This window comes from Glandiceps talaboti, chromosome 18 (assembly GCF_964340395.1).
Source record: "Glandiceps talaboti chromosome 18, keGlaTala1.1, whole genome shotgun sequence".
In the NCBI taxonomy this organism is placed as follows: Eukaryota; Metazoa; Hemichordata; class Enteropneusta; family Spengelidae; genus Glandiceps; species Glandiceps talaboti.
In genome coordinates, this window is record NC_135566.1 from 9,999,003 (window position 1) to 10,026,450 (window position 27,448).

At 34.9% G+C, this 27,448-nt stretch overlaps 1 protein-coding gene across 2 annotated transcripts; it reads right to left on the reverse strand.

Annotated features, from left to right (window-relative positions):
* Positions 1 to 66: 66 nt before the first annotated feature.
* On the reverse strand, positions 67 to 27,257 carry LOC144448841 (NADPH--cytochrome P450 reductase-like). Of its 2 annotated transcripts, XM_078139148.1 has the most exons (13): positions 27,117 to 27,257; positions 20,920 to 21,106; positions 19,135 to 19,189; positions 15,685 to 15,813; positions 14,799 to 14,948; positions 13,792 to 13,916; positions 12,665 to 12,853; positions 8,073 to 8,189; positions 7,440 to 7,558; positions 6,341 to 6,672; positions 5,810 to 6,078; positions 5,127 to 5,351; positions 67 to 3,869 (listed from the first exon to the last, which is right to left on the reverse strand). In XM_078139148.1, exons 2-13 carry the CDS (start codon positions 21,096 to 21,098, stop codon positions 3,725 to 3,727), a joined length of 2,034 nt encoding a protein of 677 aa, XP_077995274.1. In that variant the 5' UTR covers positions 21,099 to 21,106; positions 27,117 to 27,257; the 3' UTR covers positions 67 to 3,724. The 2 variants fall into 2 exon arrangements, with proteins under 2 accessions (XP_077995274.1, XP_077995276.1); XM_078139150.1 differs by lacking the exons at positions 19,135 to 19,189; positions 20,920 to 21,106; positions 27,117 to 27,257 and having other exon boundaries at positions 5,127 to 5,355; positions 5,814 to 6,078; positions 15,685 to 15,807.
* Positions 27,258 to 27,448: the final 191 nt, after the last annotated feature.

The following is a 27,448-nucleotide window of genomic DNA, read 5'->3' on the forward strand; positions in this document are numbered from 1 at the left end:
TTCAAAATAAGACCTAATATCGCTGTCAGGATCATTTTATTTATATTCAATATGGAAAACTGCATGTTACATAAATTTCATGGTACATTGGGTAGGAACTTGTTCATTCACTACTTGCTAGAGTGCGGTGTATGACAGCAGTGGTATGACCGAGTCCATCAGCTCAATTTGCATATATTTCTATATACCATAATATGGGCAGTAGGGAACATAGTAAAAATTCTTCGGGAAGTCAATTATATTTCACCTGCTTGCCACCCACTACACCAGAGACTTGTCACTGACTATCCAATCTAACAATCCTACAAGCTCAATACATTTCTTGACATCTTTTACCTGGCTACTTCATTCAAATTGTTATGTTAACAACTGAATTCTACCTCCCTGTCGCAGTCCAAAATGTAAGTCACAAGTAGACACAACAATCAAATGTTATTTATAACGCTTAGTGGTAATCTAAAATTCAGAACTAATTTGGTGCTAAAAACGTGTTGAGCTTGTAGTTGGTATAGAAGTGTTAGATTTAGAAGCTAATGACCATTTCTAGTCTCTGGTCTTAAACCCTTAGCAAACATTGGCAAAGATTTATTGATAATGGAAGTTTCCCCAATTTCAAGATGTATGTACATCACTATCTGTTGATGTGAAGTTTTGAATCATGTTTTAGTTTCCAATGGTTAATCACTGTACGAATATCGGTGTCCTGGTAGATTGGGTCGTGTATAGTTTTAAATATTGAAAGATTAAGAAAATCAATGATGACTAGTTTCTGCAGGCTGTTTAAAAAATTTCATCAAGAACCTAGAAATTTATCTTGAATTGCACATTGTTGATATCGAAACACCAAACATTTTGTTACACTACAGGAGATGCTCCTGTCAGAAATTTAAAACCTTACTTTCATGAAACAGACAAGGTGCTTATTTTGATATCTTTGAAATTGATTGTTCCTCTATTTCATATGACCTGTAAAGTTTATTGTATATGTATACTCTTACAAATTCAACTGTCAACTTCAACTTGTGCTTTACAGCAGAATTTATTTCACGCGGTATGTTTTTGAGAAGTATGGTACGGTTGTGAAATTCTATCCAATCGTGAAAAATTACTGACTTTCATATATGTCTGAATAATTCACATATTCATTTAACCCTTCTCAACTTGAAAGCACAGCTTTCAGCCTTCTATCATTTTACTTATGGTCTCCATATTGCAACTTGGCAGCCATCTTGGATTTATACCATAATTGCCATTTGGTGTCAGTGGTCACACTACAATGTTGTAAGATATTTGCTGGTCATACGCCATACGTATGCAGGTAACTAATAATCGCATCTCGTGCTCTCATTGGCTGAGATGACCATCCAAAAATACCATAATGGATTGTTGGAATATATACATATTTCCATGGTAATTCAATATGGCGGAGCCAAGATAGCGATTACTATCGGTAGTGACCTCACATGAACTGATAGGTCACATGATTTCTCAGGGACCAGCAAATGTAACATATTTCAATAGTGTACCATTTGCAGTATTCACAGCTGCAGATTGAAATCGGACATAAAAACCAGAAAAGGTTGTTCTTTAATAAATATCAAATGACAGTAAAAATTTATTAAGGAAATCTTGTGTATTGAGATTCCAAGAAATCCAAGATGGCCACAGAATCCAAGATGGTCGCAGAATCCAAGATGGCTACAGAATCCAAGATGGTCGCAATATTCTGAAATATCTGCATGGTACAGATGTTTTGATAATTTGATTGATTTCATTAACTTCAAATTGAGACAGTCATTTCATATTTTTCTCAAATAACAAAAAAGTTCCTGATCCATCATTTCATAAAATTTCATGAAAAATTATTGCCTGAAATTATCTGAACGATACAGTTCCAAACTGGTTTGTACAGTATGTACAGATTCTACTGTGTTCTTGTCCTGAAATTTTTGTAAAAATGTATATTGCAAGTATGAACATCTCAGACAGAAAAAAATTTACAGAAAGAAAATAACAGTAATTACCTTTTCTATTTCATTGTCATATTATTTTAATTAAATCCTTTTTTAAACATTTCTGAGGTACATTTGTTTGAAAAGAAAGACTATAAGATACGATTCTACAAAAATGGTTGCCACGACCTCTGTCGTATCTTTTCAACAAATTGTTGGTTATTTCTTGTTTTTTTTTAAAAGTTGTGGTGTTGCAGTTCCTGTTGAGGCTAACCTTGTAATTTTCTGTTACCTATGTTGCCAATATTCTGCTCTCTCTCGCACAAAATATCATCTAGTTCAAATTTGTCATGAATAAGATATCCCAAATGGTTTATCTACATGAGAAGCACTTTGGACTAGTTTCACAACACAGTGGACTTTGTCACCGAACTTTTGTTTGTCTAATTATAAGTGACTATGAAATTCATATCTGGAAAGTACATGTGTGAGTTTATTTAATTCTTTTCCTAAACCGTAATACAATCAGCAACAGACAAGCACTGACAAGTGGAACTTGTTACAAACAGGGAAAGTAAACAACTGAATTGGATTATTTAAATAACACTTGGCACAGCATGTTGGAAGTAAAGAGAGACAAGTATTACATTCCATCATTTGATAAGAACAGTTGTATGGTCCTTTTTATTTAATAGCTCACATGCTCAAACAAATATGAAGTTCCCCTAGTGTTTCACGTATACATAATGAGGCCATAAAACTGTTCTTATCAAACCATGAATTGCACTAAAAGTCTCTGCTGTTCCAACAAGTGTTACTAATCCAATTCATTCATTTACTTTTCCTGTCTTTAAAAAGTTCCTTTCGTCAATAATTTGATGTCAGCAGTTGTAAATTTTCAACTTTTTTCAACTAAAGTACAAACATTGGTACCACTAGAGGGCGATATTACACAGTAGTGGAAATCAGATTTGAATTTCCTGTAAATGAAACAAACAATAAATGAGTTGGGGGATTGTACATTGTGGAATGGTGTCATGTATTGTAATCTAAGAAAGGAACAGTTTTCAAAGTAAGGACAATTTCTTATAAAGAATATATAATGTGTCCTTTCTCTAGAAAAAAGGAATGTTTTGTGACTGAAGTGTGGTATAATTTTCTCCCCTTTGCCTCATTATCATTTTGTTGATTGAGTTCATTTTTATTATCATTTCCTGTCATATATTTACCCCAACTTAAAATATCAAAGGAGATGCTATTCTATAAAATTTCAGTTTTCCAACCCTACTCTTAACTATGGAAATGAAAAGATACAAAAAAATGCGTAGTTGATTCAAAATCCATTTTTTTTCTTTTTCATTTCAAGATTTGTTAAATTTCATTTTTTTTCCAAAATAATTTGATTAATGTATGTTGTAAACAATAATGTGCTGCCATAGTGATTTGATGATATTCACTATCCACTGTACTAAATAAATAACTCCAGTGATCAACACACAAATACAAGGGAATTACATTAGGGTTTGTTGGTAACTATCGTCTGCCATTATGCCCAGACTTTCTATGGGAATCACAAATTTCACATGGATTCATTTTATTGTAGAATATACTACATTGTTCCAATTATTTTTGTCTAGAACTGTACTGAAACTTAGTTTTAGTGATTTTTTTTGGAGAAAATGCCAGATGCCAGATTACAAGACGTTGGATTTTTTTCCCCTGTTTTTATGATTGGAGTAGTGATTACAAAATACTTTGACAAGTAGAGTGTTCTAGCTCCAAACATCAGCAGCGTATCTTCCTTTTGAGTGCATTTTCTTGAAGTAATCTTCGGCTTGGTCCTTGGTCAATCCACCCTCTGTCATTAGAATATCTCTTAGGACTTCATTCACATCACGAGCCATATTACGAGCATCCCTACAGGAATGAATACAATCAAACAATTATAAACTGATAAAAACATACAGCACAATATGGTTGTCAGTAAAACTTTTGTACAACATACTTGTCCATTTTCATGACCCCTGTGTGACCTAGGCTTTGTATAGCTAGATGTCTTCTACACCATTATTGCTGTTACTACAGTGTGTTTACTGGTAACCACCCCCCCCCCCCAAAAAAAAAAGAAAAAGAAGAAAAAGAAATTGTTTCAATGTACAACAATTTATACAAAAGTTACCAGAATACACCTACACTGTCATGGAATAATCTAAATACCTTCAATCACTAACCTATGTGTGACCTTTGAACTTACATGTTGGTATGTTATCTTATGTCTAATATATTGGGTACAAAAACAACAGCAATATCTCACTAGTTTCTCATCTATGTGGGTTTTACACCTGGTCTTAAAGGCCAGTGTTGGATGTTAATTTGACATGAAAAATGATTGTCTCACAGAGCTATACAAATGTTGCTTGAGGACAAAAGAATAATACTCTGTAAATCGTTATGGTTGTCCTCATCACACAGCACTAATGTGAAATTGCATCATATGTCTTTAACACTGTAAAATAGTAAACACCTCAACTTTCTCACAAATATAAAGATGTGCTCCCTTGTCTAGTAAGTTCTATACTGACAGACACCCTAACTTACCCACAAATATAAAGATGTGCTTCCTTGTCTAGTAAGTTCTATACTGACTGACACCCTAACTTACCCACAAATATAAAGATGTGCTTCCTTGTCTAGTAAGTTCTATACTGACTGACACCCTAACTTACCCACAAATATAAAGATGTGCCCCCTTGTCTAGTAAGTTCTATACCGACTGACACCCTAACTTACCCACAAATATGAAGATGTGCTTCCTTGTCTAGTAAGTTCTATACTGGCGGACACCCTAACTTACCCACAAATATGAAGATGTGCTTCCTTGTCTAGTAAGTTCTATACCGACTGACACCCTAACTTACCCACAAATATAAAGATGTGCTTCCTTGTCTAGTAAGTTCTATACCGACTGACACCCTAACTTACCCACAAATATAAAGATGTGCTTCCTTGTCTAGTAAGTTCTATACTGACTGACACCCTAACTTACCCACAAATATAAAGATGTGCCCCCTTGTCTAATAGATTCCATACTGACAGACACCCTAACTTACCCACAAATATAAAGATGTGCTCCCTTGTCTAGTAAGTTCTATACTGATGGACACCCTAACTTACCCACAGATATAAAGATGTGCCCCCTTGTCTAATAGATTCCATACTGAGGCTTTATTCTGCTTGAGTAAATGCTGTACATAAACTTTCTGTGCTGTGTCCCTTGAGAAGGCTACGTTGAGCTCTGTTAATGTGTTATTATTCTTGTATTCTGTTAACTCATCCTGGTAGATGAAGTCTTCTTTTTGATGACGACAACCAAAGTAAAGAACAGTTTCACCCATATCTCTTCCTACAAACCAAGAAAGATTGACTTTAATTATTAGAGAATCCATTCTTAGTAATTTGGTGTGACCATACACACAGGATGATACAACTTAGGGGGAGTTTGCGATGCTCTTAATAGTATATAAACATGTATGGTAATCTGCTGGTGTGACATGAGGAGGGTAGGTAATATCCCAATCCAAAGGTACAAATGCGCACTTTGGGGCAGTAATATTCTTAGCAGTGTACATGTGTAGGGTTTCCTTGTCAGTTTTTGATGAATGAGAGCTTTTGAGCTTTCAGCAGCAAGAATGTAGAACAGTGGGTTGACAGTAGAAATAAAATACCTTCATATTAAATTTACAGAGTTATGATTAGAGATATGAATATGGATAGACTCCATGGCATAAACCTGGTTTGTATCATCTGTAATGAGTGGCGGACACAGTTCAACACACCGTGAGATTCCAAACATTGACTTACCTTGTTCCTTGGTATAATGTCTTTCCTGGATAAATCCCCTGAATGGTGCTACTCCTGTACCTGGTCCAATCATAATCACTGGAGTCGCTGGTTTGAAAGGCAATCGGAACTGAGACTTACGAACGTAAATAGGTACTGTGGGTTTCTGAGGTCCATTGGGGATTTTGGTCTTCAACCATTTAGTTGCAACACCATTGGCAGGTCGACCAGTTCTTGTCTTGTACTCAACGAGTACTGCTGTTATATGTATGCTGGTTGGATGGAGCTGAAAAAATTAACAGTAAAAACAACACTCAGTTATGGATTGTTTAGTAAGAAGACAGACAGACAGACAGACAGACAGACAGACAGACAGACATATTCTTCCTAATTTTGCACAGTCCATGTTCATTACGGTACTATCTACTTACAAAATTACTGTAAAAGTTACGGGAAAAACCAGAGTAAAATCGCCCCAATTTTCCTCACTCTACAACTGACATTTTACAACTGTAAACAAGTTAAACTAAATGTGCATGAAGTATTACCTTAGGTGAAGAAGAGATAGAGTAATAGCGAGCCTGTAACCTAGGCAACAATTCAAGCAAGTGATCTACTGGTGGTTTCAATGATGGTAAATCTCGTAAGATGGTCAGTATATCCCGTTGGTCCTTGACAACCCATTCTGAGTATTCTTTCTTTCCTTCTGGAGAAGGCAAAGTGATTCTCAGCAAGAATTCTTTGTCTTTGGGGTCACTAGCATACTCTGCCAAGTCACGTAATACGTTGGTACGTGGTGGGTTGGTGATATCCACATAGTGTGATAATGCGGTACGGTAGCTGCATGGACATGGGAAGGGATGCTTCTTGCTGGATTCCTCTGTGAAAACATGACAACATGACCTTATTAAAACTTAACAATAAACCAGGGTGTTAATATAGAATATTTGCTGGTCAGACCAGTTAAAGGAGCAACTATAAAAACCATGTTAGTCTCGGTTACCCAGACTCTTGCTGCTGGGGTCTCTGCCTAAGAGACCTCCCCAAGCGAGAGTATGGGGAAACGAAAGTCCAACTCACCCGCGCAGGAATTTGTTTCTAGAAAAGTGCATGCTGGGGAATACTTCACATCCAACATTGTAGGCTAAACGATTTAGGTACTTTCATGACAAGTTATCACTTCTCAAGCGAGTGATACATCTAAATTACAACAAACAGGCCTCATAAACCCATTTTTTATGACTTGGAAGAAATGTACTGCGTTACTCCCACACGGGGTAGTTGAAATGTGGTTTCCCCAGAGTCTCGTCTGGGCGGCCTCTTAGAAAAGCCCTCAGCGGTGAGAGTCTGGGTAACCGAGACTAAAACCATGTGAACAATTCAAGGATACATCTGTCACACTACATGCACTATTCTGAGAGTGAGTTTTAATATCTACAATCTGTCTATTATGATAGTCTCATAGTCCACTGTTTCTAAAAGTAACATCTACCTTTTTAAATACCAGCCTTATGGTTCTGAACCCCAAATTAGCAAAGAGACACAGGGATAAAGTATGTATCTAGGATAATCATATATTTTTTACTAAATTACACAAAGGCGAAAGGTCATCCCTTGAAAGGTGAAAGGTTAAGTACAAACACTTACCATCCAAGTTATTGAGAGAGAAAACAACATCTAGATCGACACCAAGTGCTTCACCGATACCATGGACAAGTTCAGGATCATTGATAGGGTAGACAGCAACATGGTCACCAGACTCGTATCTAAAACAGACAAACAATCAAAATTTTCAGCTGCTGTATCCTGCATGAATCAAACTTACAACCCAACAGTAATAGCCATATTTACCAGCCAGTTTGCTCTTTAATAGTCTGTAAGATACAGACATTAGTGCCTGATAGGGCTGAACAACACAACGTATCTTACAGTCTAGCTCTTTAAAGGCACAGGGGCTAGCCTCAGGCTGTCTACTGGCTGAATTTGTGACTCTCTTATATACATTCATTCATGATTACCACATCATCATGAATGGATACATATAGTGGAGTCACAAATTACAATAGCAGACATGTTGTACTGGGCTTAACCTTTAAGTATGCATACATGACCTATCCCCTCTGACATCTGAACTTCCTGATTCTAGCTCCAGTGATATCAAACTTAATATGCATGCATGACCTATCAACTCTGATATTTGACCTACCTGATTCTAGCTCCAGTGATATCAAACTCAATATGCATACATGCATGACCTATCAACTTTGACATTTGACCTACCTGATTCTAGATCCAGTGATATCAAACTCAATATGCATACATGACCTATCACCTCCATTGTGTAATTCACGGTTGATGACGACTGGGGATAAGTATGGGTTCTTTGCATCATAGGGTCTGCAATGGTGAACAACATGTATTCATTAAATTAACTGACGATACATACCACTGGATGAATTATTGGCAGTGGTAAAAACGTGAGATGCATAAAATGAAAGTCAGATATTCTGGTAGAGTTGTAACAAAAGAAACCACATGAACATGTACCTTGGCCTAGAATTAATGCTTTCTTGGTTATGTGTAACACTATACCTGTCTTATTGTTAGAAATGACACCTGGATCCTTGAAGAATTGTTAACGGAACTGTTAAGTAAACTGTTAAGTATCATCGGTTAAGTAAACTGTTAAGTAACTATTAAGTAAACTGTTAAGTATCATCGGTTAAGTAAACTGTTAAGTAACTATTAAGTAAACTGTTAAGTAATTGTTAAGTATCATCTGTTAAGTAAACTGTTAAGTAACTGTTAAGTAAACTGTTAAGTAACTTAAATAACTGTTAAGTAAACTGTTAAGTAACTGTTAAGTAAATTGTTAAGTAAACTTAAGTAACTGTTAAGTAACTGTTAAGTAAACTGTTAAGTAACTTAAATAACTGTTAAGTAAACTGTTAAGTAACTGTTAAGTAAATTGTTAAGTAAACTTAAGTAACTGTTAAGTAACTGTTAAGTAAACTGTTAAGTAACTTAAATAACTGTTAAGTAAACTGTTAAGTAACTTAAATAACTGTTAAGTAAACTGTTAAGTAACTTTTAGGTAAACTGTTAAGTATTGCAATAGGCGCCGTGTGTTGGCAGCCTCACACTTACGCTCCCGATTCTCTTAACTAATTTTACGGTTTTAGCGAGGTATTAATGCTGAAAATGGTAGTGAACGTTCATGAATATTCCAGGAATGTTGTGCATTTGATTTTAATCACCGGAGTACTGTTTTATGTGAGTATTTTATCCAATAACTTTCCCTCTGGTTGGTACAGAAAGACGACAATGGTGGAATTTACCAATGGCCGAATCGTGCAGAAAAGAATATGTTATTCAAATGAGGAACTTCTTGAACTAAGAACAAATGTAGGAATTTCCTCCGACTTATCATGCAAATTAAAGAAATCTGGAATTCTGAAACGGTTTCGTGGCAAAAGAGCTGGTAGAAAAGATCGCGTTAGACCCTGGGACGTGAATAACGGAGTGCGACTGTCAAACTTGCGCTACCCAGATGTAAAAAATAACCAGTTCTGTGGAAATAAGACTACACTGAGAATGGCACTGGTAAATGTACGATCAATCAAAAATAAGTGTCAAGTGTTTCGTGACCAACTCGTAGAGAAAAATATAGACTTGTGCGTTGTAACAGAAACCTGGTTGAAAGAAAATGACACAGCCGTCAAATCAGCCTGTCTTCCACCCAATTACAACATTGAAGACCATCCCAGACAAAGTAGACCCGGAGGAGGGATTGCTGTTGTCTATCGACGGGACTTGTACAAGGTGGATACCATCAGAACAGGGGAAGAACGGTCGTTTGAGTTTGCAGAATGGACTGTCAGTCATAAAGAGGGCAGAATCAAGCTGATAACTATCTACAGGCCTCCTTACTCTACGGTACACCCAGTTCACATTAATACATTTCTAGATGAATTTGACAACTACCTAGATACAATACTAGATTGCAATGAAACATTTTTGATATGTGGCGATTTCAACATTCACATCAACAATGCGGATGATCAAGCTACCATCAAATTCAGAGACATTTGCTTTTCAAGAAACTTAACTCAACACGTATATGCACCTACTCACGAATCAGGAAATACCCTTGATCTTATAATAACCAGAGATGACGATAGGCTTGGCATCACTACACCTGAATGTGATCACTTTATATCGGACCATTGTTTTGTGATCACAAACCTTAGTAAAATAAAGCGAGATGTTGAGGTAAAGTCAGTGCAATTCAGACCTTACCGTAAAATAGAAATAACATCATTTGGTAAGGATATAATTGAATCTCCACTATGTGATCAAACCATTCTGTCGTGCAACAACCTGGACTATCTTGTGTCCATGTATGATTCTGTACTACGTGAACTTCTTGACAAACACGCACCCATGAAAACAAAACGAATCACAGTTAGGACTCAATTACCATGGATTGATGATGATATCAAACTAACAAGGCGGCTAAGAAGACGAGCAGAGAGGAAGTGGAGAAAACACCAAACTACCACAAGTAGACTTATTTTCAAACAATTAAGAAATAAGATGACAAATAAACTAGACAAAGCATGTGCTGAATATTATTCAACGAAAATATCTGAATGTCATGGCGACCAGAGAAAGCTATACAATATTGTAAACTCTCTAATCAAACCAAAAAACGAAACACCGCTACCTGATCACTCCGTTAAAACTGAACTCGCAAACAGATTCAACCAGTATTTTATTGACAAAGTGGCAACAATCAGGAATGATTTGGACACGAAGGCAGGAAATTCGACTTCGGAATTAATGAACTGTAATCAAACAAAGACTGTCAACAACAAGTTAGAAGGGTTTACACCTGTGACACGTGACGAAGTACAAAGATACATTCTGAAATCCCCCTCAAAGCAATGTGTTAGTGATCCAATTCCTACATGGTTACTAAAAGAATGTCTGGACGCCCTGACTCCAATTATCACCTCCATGATCAACTGTTCACTAAGCAATGGAGTATTCTCAGACACATGGAAAGCTGCAATTGTCACTCCACTCATGAAAAAGTCAGATGCCGGAACAAACCTAACGAATTACAGACCAGTCAGCAACTTGAGTTTCATTTCAAAATTAGTCGAACGCATAGTTGTTGCTCAGTTATCAAATCACATGCAAACCAATGCTCCTTTACCTATCAATCAATCTGCATACAGACAATTTCATAGTACTGAAACTGTTCTTTGTAAAGTTACATCTGAAATATTTCAGTGTATGGGCCGTCAGCAGGTGGCGTTGTTGGTGTTACTTGACCTCAGCGCAGCCTTTGACACAATTGATCACAGTATGTTACTAAAGACAATGGAGAATGACTTTGGACTTCATAGAACATCGCTGAATTGGCTTGCTTCATATCTTGCTAATAGATCTCAACGTGTTTCAGTTTCTGGAAGTTTATCTGACAGTGCTGGTGTCAAGTTTGGTGTTCCTCAGGGATCCTGCCTTGGACCAGTGCTTTTCACAGCTTACTCCAGTTCTTTATTTAATGCTATCAATAACCATATGATTACTTCCTATGGGTACGCTGATGATACGCAGCTACTAAAAGTGTTCACACCTCGGGCAGATAGTCAAAATAATATTGTTAATTGTTTAGAGAAGTGCATTACTGATATTCAAACATGGATGTTGAAGTATAGATTGAAACTTAACGAAAGTAAAACAGAGGTTATACTCTTTGGAACCAGGCAACAACTTGCTAAAGTTAGTTTTGATCACGTCACTATAGGAAATGATAGAATCAAAATAGTTGATAATATTCGCAACCTTGGTGGTTGGTTGGATTCTAAGTTATCCATGGATCATCATGTAAACCAAGTGTCTAAACGGGTCAATCACAATTTGTACAATTTACGTCGAATACGTAAATATCTCAATCAAAGTGCAACTGAAATATTAGTTCACTCACTGATCAGCTCCCACCTGGATTACGCAAATGTAATGTTGTATGGTATGCCAGCGTACTTATTTGACAAACTACAACGTCTACAGAATAGAGCAGTACGCGTTATTAAAGGCTTGAGGAAATTTGATAGCGTATCCCAATCACTAATTGAGTTGCATTGGCTTCCTGTTAAGGCGAGAGTGGAATTCAAAATCATTTTGCTTGTTTATAAAGCTCTGAACGGCAAGGCTCCAGTGTACATTGCAGATATGCTTGAGGGGGTTTGCAACTCCAATTATAACCTAAGAACAAATAGCAGTCACAATCTCGTAGTTCCACGGTCTTATAATAAATTAAATGATAGGGCTTTTGCCGTATGTGGTCTGAGACTATGGAATTCCATTCCACAAGAGTTGAAATGTTTAGATGAAATGGAACAATTTAAAAGAGGGTTGAAGACATACCTGTTTAAAGTTTCTTACAACTTGTAACTGTTGATTTTAGCCATGTTTCTGTTTTAAACACTTTTAGGAATGGTTTTAATATGCTATTGAGGTGTATTATTATTATTATTATTTTATTTTTTATTTTTTTATTTTTTTTTTTTTTTTTTATTTATTTATTTTTTTTTATTTTTTTTTTATTTATTTATTTTTTTCTTTTTACAGTATTTCTTAAATGTCAATGCTCTTTTAACTTATCAAATGTCTCTTTTAACTTATTGTGCAGCGCTTTTGAATATTTTCTTTTAAATAGAGGAAGCGCTTTAGAAATGAAATAAATGTTAAATGTTAAATGTTAACAGTTAAGTAAACTGTTAAGTAAACTGTTAAGTATCTGTTAAGTAACTGTTAGGTAAACTGTTAAGTAACTGTTAAGTTGATAAAAGAGTAAAACTTACGGTTTCTGATTTCTGAATGAATTGAGACGCGCAGCTTCACCAGTAAACACCTTCTGTGGGAGTATATCCTCATGATAAGTCACACTGTATTGACGTATACTACCCTCCTCTCCAGTTGCCTCCACACCAAAGTGCTCACAAACTGCTGGCCAAAACTTCTCCTTCCAGGTTACAAAGTCTTCCTCCAAACTGCAATGCGTGAAGAAAAAGATTTTAAAGCGTTTTTTTTTTTGGTTTTTTTATTGAGTTACGAACAAGAATTTGGTAAATGTTGTTAAACATTGATTTATGAACTAGGAAGTCATGATAAAATATTTCAAAATAAATCCAAAATCCAAAATAAATACTGAAATCCTCATCCATATGGCCACTTTAAGCCACATCAAATATACTTTCAGATCTTGACAAATTAATACTGTTTGCTGGTTCTAATCGTTTTATTGACCTTCATCCTGCCCTGTACATGTTTCAAACCACGTACACATGTTTTATGCTTTCATCTATGATAGTGCATTGGATACCTTCAGATATATTAACATTTTCAGGACGTGGCCTTTGGCAGATGTTTCCATAACAGTCATCATAAACCATTTATACATCCACACACACATCTACTGGTACTTCATTAAGATTGATTATACATTACTATTGTGACCTTTGAACTTTTATGCATGATCTTTCTGCTGGCTCAGCAGAATCACACACAGAGAGAAACACAATTTTTTTTTGGTTGTAATTTGGCACAAACGAACATGGATTATAAATAAACTATGAATTTTTTTTTGTAAATTATACTTTTGTTAACAGATAACTAAATTAAGAAATGATAAATTAACCAAGAAGATTAAGTGGAGCGAATATCAAACTATGATTTTTGAAATGAGAATTCTGCTGAAGAGATGCCTGGTTTGAGGTAGAGATGACACATAGATTTGAGTATTACTGTCCCATCGAAACAATGAAATTGCAATGCTAGGAGGAAATATATATCACCAATTTCAAGTTAGCGTTCACTGACTACGTTTGATACAACCGTGCAGAAACCAATCGTAAGTTCCTTGTACAATCTACACTTTAAAAGCACGAGAGAAGGTAGGGAGAAGGTAGAAAGTCTGAAATGTACTCACTTGCCATCATCATCTCCAAGGCCAAGATCATAGACTCTCTCAGCACCTAGTTCTGCCATTCTCTTGTCAACATAGATACCAATCTCATTGTAATGTTCATAGGTTTTGTTACCAAGTGCAAATACCTGAATGAATGTAAGGATACAAGAATAAATGCTCTATTCTACTACAAAGTATCAGTACCTAGAACAATATGACCAAGTTGCCTGTAATTTATAAAAAACAATTAGATGCTATTCCCCAATATTTTTCTTTGTTCAGCCAAGGAAAATACGAGTGACCTAAGGGGCCTTTGCCACTACAAGTCGCTAGATGAGTAGTGACAATTATGTCACTTTCCAGCTGAATGAAGAAAAATATTGGAGAATAACAATTATACCAGCGCCAGTAAAATCAAAGAAAAATTGGGGAAAGTAATACCAATTTTGAACGTTTTGACTCATATTTCGAATACAGCAGAACCAGTGACTTAGACACACATTGTCATCACATAGATGAGTGTTGTGACGTAGAACGACCAGAGTATATATTCCATAATTTTTGTTGAACCTGGCTTGTGAATGGTATAACAATGGTTGTACATCCAATCACGTACTGAAAACCTGGAAATTTTCACGAAAGACTTATTTTCACTTATTTCACTGGAAAACAAAAATGCAAAAATAAGAAGTGACTAGAATGCCTTCTTGCACATTAACACAATGTACCAATCTGGTAATTAGTGAAAATAAGTCTTTGAGAACGACCTGAAGACTGTAAAATTGCAAAATTTTCTAGTAGTGAAAATATCTAGGTTTACAGTAATTTACATACAACATGCAACAAACATTATCATACACTTCTTTTCAACACACTACTCTAAGTCCTACACAATTATTCCTACAACTGCTCTTTGCACTTCATCAACACTCTGGAGAGCATACAATGCATTGCCGCCTCTACGTGTGCAATTACAACGCAGTCAAAGTCTATTGACAGTTAAAAATCGAACTATTTTCAATACTTACAGAAAACTTGAGTTCATGAAGTTCATGACCACCTTCCTGTAGCCATTCATACATTTCCTGGGCATTATCTGTAGGATCACCCTCACCATAGGTGGCCAAACAAAACACAGCAAAAGAATTCTCAATCTCTCCCAACCTAGTCAGATCCTCCTGTGTACATTCAAATAATGCAACACAAAATTATGAGCTTGATGCATATATGTAACATAAAACCCCCTCTAACAAATATTTAAGGTCTGGCAAAAACAAATTCATGTATTTTTGAACCCATATGTAGCTTTTCACAAGTCTGACAGGATTATTTCAAGGTGTAATACATTCTTGGCTAGTCAAACTATGCAATTGCGTGCAACAGTACAATCCAATAATGTAATAGGGAACTTGCAAACCCGCCATGTTGAATATTGAATCATGGGAAATGTGATAATAAATGCTAATCTATTAGTATTATGAACAATATTGTTATATTGTTTGTAACCACAAATGATCAATTCATAGTCACCCTAACCATTGTGGGAGGTTTATTTTATCGGTAGCTCCAGATTAGGTAATACGATAACCTCAGATAATCCCATAGTCCTTTGCGTCTGAGCATGCTCAGTCTGGATTGCAAGTTCCCTATTGCCTAGTCCCCATATCTCCTTAAAATAAACTTCATTCTATGACTTCAGATTTGCTCTTTTAAAGGCCAAGGTTTCAATCCCAGGTTCTCAAAATTAGTGTTATCTTATAAGTGGAGCTATAGGCTTAGCTCGGACATTTTGTTCTGGACCAGCTTTTTGTACAGCTGTTGCTCTGCCAGAGAAGTTTTTCAGAGCTTGATATTAATCCTAACGCGACATTGGCCTTTAAACGGCAGATATTAGAGAAATGAATGACTGCTTACCATATCACATTCTTCTGGATCAGCTACCATTGCCTTCATTCCATATCTTTGGGCATCTTTAGCTAAACGACCGGCAAACTCCTCGGCTGTTCCGGTCTGTGAGCCATAAAACACAACCATGTTTCTCCCCTTAAAAATTAACAAAGATTGAAATCGAAACAAGTTAGTAAGACCAGGGAGGTAGTCCTTCCTAACGCCATGATAAGACATGGACTACAATGGAAGTGTTCAGTCTTTCACACACGAATTAAACGGTATCATTCATTATCACGATTCTTGTCTTTTTTTATTCCCAGTAGTATCATGTTGATTCTCAGTACCTGCAATCATAGACAGTGAAGGGGAACTCTATGCTGCAATAAGATTTTACATTACGCTAGCGGGTCGACATAGAAAAATAAAGTTGATTTATTCTCACATGCACCTATGAGTTGTGTGTAGGGCAGTATCTCACATGCCCCTATAGTAATGTACGAGAGTTGTGTGGAGGGCAGAAGTCTTGGTGTTGACCAAAAAATTTGAAAAATCATTATTTTATTACACCTTGGTGGTAAAATCTATTTGGACAAAGATGGTAAACATCTGAGATATAAAAAAATACGCCTTTGTGTAGATGGAAGAGATGAATTAATTAGTTTCCTTTCATCATCCTAATTGACTCCCTGATGACTAATTACTAGATTGTTAGACGTCTCAACAAAACATAATTTGGTACATGTATTACCAAAAGGGAATATTTTCACTTTCATTTCTAAAAGTTAATCATCACGATACCTTGATTTGAATCTTTTTTGAAAAATACTATGTCAATGAACCCTAACAGAAACAAGTATCATTACAATAGGAATATAAAAAAATATTTTGTAGTTTAGATTGGACAATTTTTTTTTCTTTTTGCAGTGTATATTGGATGTATTTGTAAGTTTTGAGGATTCCAGATTTATTATATCACATGCCCAGATAATATTTATCGTAAATTTTAAAAATGTTTTTATAGGTGCTGGACTAGATTGCCTTTGGGAGATTATTGGCAACCTCCAAGTGTAGTTGCAAGATAACTATTTCCATTCTCCCTTTCCTGATAGCTATCGATATACAAAAAAAAATGTACCGGTACATATTTATCTTGACTAGTGTAATTTGTAATTATTATATATTTTGGGAATAAATTATTAATTATTAATATTTCACTGCTGTTTCTCCACTGTCTATGGTTATAGAATCAAATAGGGATATCTTGCCATTTAAGGGTATAGGTTTGTCAAAGTGCTTGAAACTGAGAACAAGCAGTATCTATGTGTATCAGTGACATTCTATGGCCAAGCCAAATGACGTCATCACGACTTTATTGATATCACAGTTGTGTTGTTTCATTTTTGAATTAAACTAACTGTTCTTCTAATGTTTCGTTAATAATTTCACCATATTAAGTACATGTATTTCATATATACCAAGAGAAAATGATTGATTTCAATTTGACAGGGTACGAATTATCTTTCTATTTTGTCAGAACCATAATCTAGTATCTACAGACGATTAGGTACCAATTGAGAAATGTAATTACATTTCACAGAAAGTCGAGTTAATGAACCAAGCATACATGTAACTGTGTATATTTCAAGTTGAAATATTGGATACGTCATTTAATATTTAATGAAACACTATCTATCCCTAACTCTACATTTGTATGTGTAGTCTCGTTACCCTAGCATGGATACATGTAATTGTGTATAGTGTGAGTTCAAACATTTGAAACATCATTTTTATGAAACAATAGCCCCTGTCTAGATGTGAGGTAGGATAGGTTTGTGTCTACACGCAGGAAGGTTACGGCATAGATGTCGTGCGTTCCCTCCTGACTCCGTCCTGACAGTACATAGGGACGAAGTCAGGAGGGTTTCAGGAAACCTCTCAAAGGTGTCCTAAGTCAGTTTCAGGACAGGTTAGGGATGTGCTTACGTCTACACGGGCTTCAAACAATCCTTAGTCCTTCCTCAGGTAGTCTACCCCTACATAATTATTCACCTTGTAAAGACAAAGTTAATAATAATCTCAACTATCATAATCTAAAAATAACACAAGGACAGTACTGGTAACCCACATATTTTCTACCACAAATCAGTCAGTGACATCATTCATTTCCTGATGTAGATTCAATCAAGCAGTCGTAAATTTCTACATATGTAGATTTCTATACCTATTGCCATGTGAAATTTTAACAACGATGCCATATTAGCTTGTCAAAATTTGAAAAATATTACCCTCCGACATTAAGTAAATAAATAGTGTGTGAGAACGGTGGGTAAACGTTTAGCTACTTATTGTATGACCTTAAACACAAACAAAGACAGTGCTGCATCACGTGCTGGACACTAGACAATTTGACTACATGTACTTGGTTACCCACTATCAACAGACTATCACAGTAAACTACACACTCCATAGTTTCACTATAAAAGTTGTTGGAATCCATCAAATATAGCAACATTTGAGACATCACAAAAATTTTCAATCTATAGATGCTATACTGTAGTTTGGGAAGATCTTTGTAGATTTATTATTATAAATCTGATTAATTCATTTTGACTTTACAACACATGTTTTTATCTAACTAAATCTACAATAATCAAATGTGGAGGAACACCTGAATAGAGTGTTAGTGTTCTTATTCAATGATGTGATTTGGGGGAGGAGGAGGGTGAGGGGGGGCTGACACCTGTTGGAATTTCTGAGGGTTCTCTCTATCTAAATATACATGTAGCTCAAACTACATCAAATACTGTCAACATGATATCAAACTATTCAATACATACTATCTTAGCTTATTTTAAAATATATGGCAGACACTTTCAGGAGAAAGGCAAAGTTTTTTTTGAAACCTTAATCAAATTAGATACTGTTGAAGCATTCACTGTGGTCTTGGCATTCTTTGTACAAACTCCTTCGACAAGAGAAAACTGAGTTGGAATAAATCTTGAGTCCGGTTAGTTTATCAATAAGTTGACATAGTGACTACTTGTGAACTCTGTGAACTATACTAAAACACACATGTGACTAGAAGTACTAGTAGTAGTATGACTGGTGCTGACCAGACCAGGTACATAAATCAAACCAATTTATTAGATTTAACATATTTTACACATGTGGTGAACTATCTGAAGATTTTCTAAAGTTCTAAATGTTGTTCTTTATTTCATAAGCCTATAATTTCTGGCAATAATAGTTATAATTCAACATTCTTTGATCTAAACAATTTGGCTTGGTGAGAGAGAGCTTCATAGATACTAAGGGATGATATTTTTTACTCACTTTCAAGTAATGATGTTATTGTAACATGATAATACCGTTCTTCAAAACTATGTTACCCTCAGGTCAGGTCATTTACTCAACAGATGCTTTCTACCATACATTGGCAAGAGAGTGTTTAAAAGAACATAAAATAATACTTACTGAATTTTTCATTTTACTAATAAAACTTGAGTCAGTACTCCTCCCAACAGATGGCCTAGAAATAAACAAAACAGATATGAAATCATAAATCAAAATTTGGAAATGACTAAATTATGCACATCTAAATGGAAAGGTGCTACGATGAGTGGCATGATTATATCATAGTGTTCCTCACAGACAACGTTTTTATGTATATGTACACTCATTTTCACTTCCAACTGCTTATTCTTCTAGAAGACAATAAAAATATTTATGGGTGGATATCAGTTTTCATTCTCCCAGGACCCTGAAAGACTTCTCTCCTCTGCAATTCAAATTGTTATCCAATCTATGAAAAGCAAAAAGTAAAAGTTTATTGAGACTGTACTAATAACTTATAACCCAAAGAAATATTGACTTCTAAAGTATACATTGCTGGCAGATGAAATGCGAGATCTCTTAATCTTGTTCAAGGCTTTCTGCATGTCTCATTATTCTCCAAGACCCTTAGACTTATCATTCTTACAGTGTATGTTAACTAACAATTATGCTCTCTGCAAATTCATATTTCAGAATACATTTTTGGGTCTGCAGACTCCATAAACCTTATCCTTCCCTTCCCCCTATGTTAAAATATCATCTTTAAGGTCTATTGCTGCATATAAACTAAAATGCTCAGCAAACATATTTATTAACCCTGCAAAGCACTATATTCTATTTTGGGATATAATTAGGAATAAACTTTCTTGAAAAAATAAGGATCATAAGGTGAACTAAACAAGTTCAACAAAAGTCTTCATAAATTAGATTAAATTAGATAAAATTCAATTCAATTAAATCAAACCCTTCCCCAATGATAATAATAACATAAATTTCTGGAATGTGATATATTATTACTATACCAGAAATTTCTGTTATGAAATCCTACACAACACCTTGTGTAACGCTAGACATTGAAGATCACATGATAATTGACCAGGTCACATGACAATTGACCTCGTATGGCTCTACTTATTGACGTTCAATGATGATATACGTTGCAGGTGATTACAGAATCAGCCAAAAACAAAACAAATTTACAAACATAAATACAACATATTCTTTAATAATTTTCAATAATTTGAAATGAAATGCATTGATCACAGAAAAACATAAATAAGTTCATGCCACCAAAAACACAATTCGGATTTAAAGTAATTATTTACGTTTGTTCACTACTAGAAAAGTTTGCGATTTTAGTTTTCAGCTTAGTTCTCAAAGACCCATTTTTCACTGACTGTTACATTGTGTTTATGTACAAGAAGGCATTTTAGTCACTACATATTTTTGCGATTTTGATTCAGTGATATATTAAAGTGAAAATAAGTCTTACATAAGCGAAAATTTTCAGGTTTACAGTATTCACCCTAAAAATAGCTAAATATTTAAAGAAATGATCAAATATCACACTGAGTAAAAATTCTAATGAAATATTGCCTATTTTACAAAAATTGGACCATAGACAGTGAATTCACATTTGAAACAGACTATTTTAGAAATATCACTCATTGATGTTAGGCCAAAAAAAATCAAACTTGTATATGAAGCAATATTTACTTAAACAAGTTCAAATCCAATATTGGAGCATTGATTCAACCATTGTGCTTGGAGTGACTTTTACGATTAGATATAAATACAACTTGAGATAAAAAGATGTAAACAGAAACTTGAACGATTGATTTCTCCCTCCCACATCATAATGAGGGAGATGGTAACTAAAATAACAACTTTTGTTTATGCAATTATACATAAATATCAAATACTTACATAACTGTTAATTTTTTCACTTGCTGTACTTCCGGTTTCTTTTCATTTCGGAAAAAGAACCAATAAACGACAATTCCTAGACATAAACATAATAAAAATATATCCAGCATTCCAACTATGGGTTCTTCTTGTATATCTGTAGCTTGTTGCTGGACTTGGTCTGTTTCTACTGATGCCATGATGAAATCTGACAGAAAAAAAAAACATATAGTGAAATATGTTAACTTGACATTATATCTTTACATTGCAAACTGAAACTGTGATGTTTAGGTAACAAAAAACGATTCAAAAACACAAAAGCCCATACATGTGTAACATGTTTGTCTGAATACTGTATAAACCGCTATTCTCTATTTCTGATAAAGATACATGGCAAAATAACTAACAGACATGTTTTGTACCATACAATAAAGAACAAATTATAACATACATGTGGTTAACATTAGACAAGCAAGAACCAAAATACATGTACAGTGCACATACTGTGGTAGCTCTGAAAGTGAAAACTCACAAGACATATGCTTGGCATTTTACATGATGAAAATGAAACAAAAATAACATAATATACATTTTAAGAGCTTAAACCATTTTCCAGCATATTTTTCTCACGAGATAATACAACCACTGCAGTCTGTAGTAACTAGGTATCAAAACAGCATGATGACACTGAAGTAAAAATTTCTTGATAAAAATTGACAACCATTTCTGTCACATTCACTTGCATTGACTTACAATACCACATAAAATCAAGGAACAACCCAAGACTTTTACGAAAATACACATGTTCTTTTCTTACCGCTGCCTTGCTTCATTTTCCTGTGTGTTGGAGCAATATTTTTGACAACGATGGATGGAAATTAAGAAGAGCCAAATCAGAACTGACTAGAACGGAAACCAGTAATCCTGTCCATCCAGGATATACACGTAATACCGGCAAACAATTGAATGTATTTGAATGACTTAGCTGTTAATGAGGAGAAGAATGAGGGTACATGTACATGCAGTATACACGTGCAACTCTGGCCAATCACCGACAGTCACCACTCTAAAAATACACTGCTTTGGTAACATTTACGCATTTATATGTTGCTCTATGCCATGAACTTTCAGAATTACAAAACCTTTGACACATAACAATGTAAATCCTAAAAATAATTCCAATCATAGTTCACTGCATAATTCAGATTTGTACCTAAGGAAGGGTCCACAATTTAGTTTCACTACATCTTCATGATGACAATTAGCGATGTTTAATATTCCCCAATATTTTTCTTCGTTCAGCTAAGAAAAATATGAATGACCTAAGGGGCCTTTGTCACTACTCATTCGGCAACTCGTAGTGACAAAACCTTTAGGTCACTAGTATTTTCCGACGAAATGGAAAAATATTGGAGAATAACATAATTATACCAGCACCAGTATTATCAAAGAAAAAACGGGGGAAGTAATGGCAACTTTGAATGTTTTGACGCACATTTCGTACACAGGAGTGATGTAGGCACATGTTGTCGTGACATAGACACACGTCGTTGTGATGTAGAATGACCATGGTATAGTTCTCTTGTTATAGTTTTATTCAAGTAACACTGTCACTAAAATTATGGAAATACATGGAACACATGATAATGGTCTGTCAAAAACATACAATAATCAACAACCAAATAATGAAGGAAAATGAAGTACTTTCTCTAGAAAAATTAAATGTACACATATATTTTTTTTTTTTATGTGTCAAATATTCAAAAACAAACAAGCCCTCAAATTAGTGTAGAACTTTCTACAAAGATAGCCTTAAAGCTTCTAATTCGAACATTCATATTTTGTAACTATCCTCCAAAACATGCATAACACCAAAACAACTGATTAAAATAAAAGTCCACTCAGGCCCTACCATGGTATAGGACCTACTTACTGAAAATGTAAGCCCACAGGCTATACTTTATTACGAGAGTTGAGTGCAGCATGCCATAGAGCAGAGAAAATATCCATGCTTGACTTAAATGACCTGGCTTTTTACTGTTTCAAGGTCACCTCTGGTGGGATTCCTAGTCAAATGTCATCTGGGTTGTTGTACATTTGTAATGTCATAATAGCTTATAGTCAGTACAAAGATTTGAATTTGATATGTCTCGAGGCAATTGAGAAAATACAAACGAACTTTAGGTAGGTCACAGCCACTTCTGTCTAGCGATTGTAATTGATTACGTTCATGATAGTGCGTGCAGTGGCATGTGGCACATGATCTAGCAGAGACCATTTGTACACAGATGAACTTTCATTTGAAGATATATAATATTCAGTGTTTCAAACTGAAATAATCTTGAGCAATATTGTGATGATTGTCATAACATCAAATCTGTTGTCCGAAAGAACTTTTGCTGGATTTTCATACCATTCTCGCAAACCAGAGCTTATACGTTTTGGACAGTGTTGTAAAGAGGCCAGTGGTTTACAATCTTGTTTGCAAATATAGTGTTTAATTTCTCTTTACTGCCAACATGGTCAATATTACTTTCCACCTAGAGTTTGACTTTCTGAGTGTGCAAAGCTGTAAACTCAAGTAACTTATGAACAGTAATGGTACTGAAGGTCAAAGTCAAAATAATTCTCGAACCTCAACACAGACAGAGAATTGTCTTCATTATCTGCATCTAACAAAGTCATCATCCTTGCAGACCTCCAGTCATCACTATACATAATTTATGACCAGAATTCTGTCATAGTTTTGACAACTTGAATATGTATACTAATGTACCCTTTTCAATGTTTGAATTTACACACAATTACTTCCATTCACGTGCTACCTGGATAAGAACTCTGCATCCTAGTACATGTACCACAAAGAGCACAGTTCAAAGGTCAATGTGTCAATGAAGTACTCACACATGGCACGTAGGCCATACTGACATCAAACATACAATATGTAGATCTATAGCAAAGACAAATATTGTCAAGTATTGTGCAACAAGTTTCAAACATTACTTAATCATATGGGAATAAAAAGATTGTGCAGACGACTGTAAAAAATACAAAAACATCCCTCCACTTACATTTCTTCTTATAATAAAATTGATAATTTTAATACTTTTGAAAAGGATATATAAACAAGTCTACATGAGCAGAACAGATAAATGTACAGACTGAGAGAATATTGCACTAATTTCAAACACACATGAAATAATCCTCAATTTAATAATAACGGATGAAGTCTTTCGTTTCTAGGAAGATAGTAATGCTTTTGATATGCAGATGACCCGACTCACACACTATTCTCTTGGAAGGACACTATGCACTGAGAAATTGTTCAATTTCCAGTAAAACAACATAAAACAACTCCATATATTAAATATAGATATTTTAAAACAATATATATATGGTTAAAGTCTAACTTGAACTCTAATAACAATGTGTTACCTATGGCGACTGAACTCAAACTAAACTAAACATCATCATTATTATAATATTAGCAATCTATAAGTCAGTCATATCATTTGACTAAAACTTACACTACACATCACTGCCATAGAAATATTAGCAAACTATCTGATAGAGGGCATCTAAACTCCTTACAACTCCATTGGAATTTTGCCTAATGATGTCATTGTAATATTACCGAACTATCATTCATCTCAACTTCTGAACCTATCTGCTACCATATTACATTTAAATTAACAAGCATGAAATGGAATACATCTTTTCCAGACATCAGCAATTTGCCTACAAATCCCAAACTTTACCTTTATCCACAGACAACAGAAGGGAGACTGACTCTATTGTCAATGCTTTACTCTCTACCTAGCAGGTGTTACTCTTACCTCAGACCACTATAGAAATGATTGTCTGAGTTCTTACATCTTACTACAATACAGACAATACAGGGTAACCCCTATCACTTGTCTGTGCCCCTATCTTTTTCCACTGTATTTAACATCTTAGTACAGACAATACAGAACCTGGCTATTGTCTATGATTTGATCCAGACCACATCATATGGATCAGGGTGTAGTGGTGACAAAAATCAATGAAATCACATAGGGAACTCTTCCTTTGTATGTGGACAATGTGTCATTGAATAGTGGTTTAACAACAGACAATATGTACATGTACATGTATTCATGGATGTATTAGTGATGTATCACTAATACATCCATGATGCATTGTAATGCCATTAATCTGTTAATTGGTCATTTTTACCTGTATTCTTACTCTAGTAACTAGTACTGGTAACAGCAAAATTATCCATTCAAACAAAACCCCTTTGTAAGACTTAAACTACAGGGTAATATGCAAAACTAAATTATTGATTTTTTTTTTTTTTTTTATAATAGGGAATCAAATATTTAATAACATCTAACAGGGAGAACTCAAATCATTATATAAATCTGTGAATCTTTCACTCTTTGGAATAAAATTGTCAAGTTCAAAAACATCCTTATAGTTGAACCAATTTGACCTTTGTTCAGTTGAGCATTATTGAATGCTTTTGGATCTGGTGCCAAAGCTGATGCTGGCACAAGAATCTGTTCTGTCACAACCTTCCAAACTGATTCTGATTGGATTCTGATGCCAATATTTTGTTACAATTTGACGTGTGTATTTGTTTGTGGTCAACACAATTCTATTCTCTTCACATTTGCATATTTTGACAAAGTTTATAAAATACATCATTCATTATATAATAATTACACTGAGAAAATAAAATAATGAAAAAGAAACATTAATCAGTCATAAATTTGAAATACATGTAACTAGACTCTAGACACTTATGGATATGACATGGCAATATGAGTCATTCACCCAAGTACAATTTATCTTTGGTATGTGATTAGATAATGATAAGATAAGTGCAAGAATACATGTTTGTAGACTTCAGGTTCATATTTAGTCATGAAAATTTCTACTACCAGAGTCAAACAATTTCTTGGAAAAAAATCCCAAATTTTCGTCAGCATCGTCAGAGGTGTACTACAACATCCCCCTGACAATGCTGACAAGACATCAGTAAAAATTTGCAATTCGCTTCCAAGAAATTTTGGATTCTGTGAGTAGAAATTTTCATTACTAAGATAAGATATATGATATATTAAAACCAGTAGTGTGTCCAATGCATCACACAGAGGATCAACAGTAATTTTTTTAAACTGTAATATAACTTTGGTATGATACTTCCTAACAACTGTGAAACACTGCTGACTTCACTTGTGTTTATCACTAACATTTGTCAAAATGTTGTTCATATACATTGTACATGTTTACTAAATGCCACAAGCTGCACTATTCCAAACTGCCCCAAACTGGAGATTATCAATAGCGTTCATTCAATCAAAGTAATGATGTTTCGTCACATTGTATAAAAGCTTTACATCATTTTTACTTGTAAACTACACTTTTTAACAATTTCCACTACTTTTACAAACTAGAATCTGAATTAAATGGCTATTGTCTATTTCAACGTAGTTATATTTGGGGGGGGGGGCATATTCATTAGCATTTCATTTCTGAACAGTGCTGTCTATCATGTAACATGTCAAAACATATATACTACATTAACTGTTCATATAAATTGTAATTTTTAGTTGTTTTACATTTTTGAGCCTTTTGTTTATTCAGGGAGTTAGTTTTGCATTTCAATCCAGGAATGAAAACAAATAGCTCAAAAAAAACCAAAAAAAACCCAACAATTCAAATTAAAAAAACTAACGCTACTTAGTAATCAGGGAAGGGTTTCTAAAGTCCAAAAAGTCTAAAGCAATTTATTTTGCATGTAAGACTAAAATCTAACTTTAATTCATAAGGTTGTGTGAGTCAACAGACATGGTACATCACATTCCAAGTGAAGATCGTCAGCTGTTTGAATGACATCATAATCCTATGCTGTACTTTGAGTTATGGGTCAGGCTCAGGATCACCACAGGCGATTACACGATGCCGTGGATAAAACTCTAGTAATGGAGTCAGCATCCATCACTTTTAGATCTTCTTGAAAAACTAGAGTTACAAACACGTGTAAAACTGTTGATCATCACCTATCAATGATCGAGATACATATATAATTTCACCAGGTGATGACGGCGCATTTCGTTTCCGGTCATACGTGCGCCTGCCTAGCTACGTACATTGACAGTACGCTCGCTGGACATCTATGCATCTTCTGCTATAGGTTTAATGGCATCAACTAATCGAACTATATTTCTTACCTTGTTTCGGGTTTCCTGCCTTCAAAATCCGTAAATCGGGCGATATTTTTTCGAAATCAGAAGACACCGGCCGGCAGACGGTCGATAGCTGTACGTACGTAGGTGAAGAACAGCGACCACTCCAAGGTCAAGGGTTACATCATCAAAATTCTGCAAATCACGTGGGTTTTTCAACGTGACACAGAGTAGGTCTAGAATTATTTTCTAGACTATAAGAAACACTTTTATTATTATTTCTCAAATATATAATAATCTGACACCTGTTGGCTTTCGTAAATGACAAAAAATACGTTTATGGATAGGTGAATCTCGTCGTCGTAACACTCGCGTGA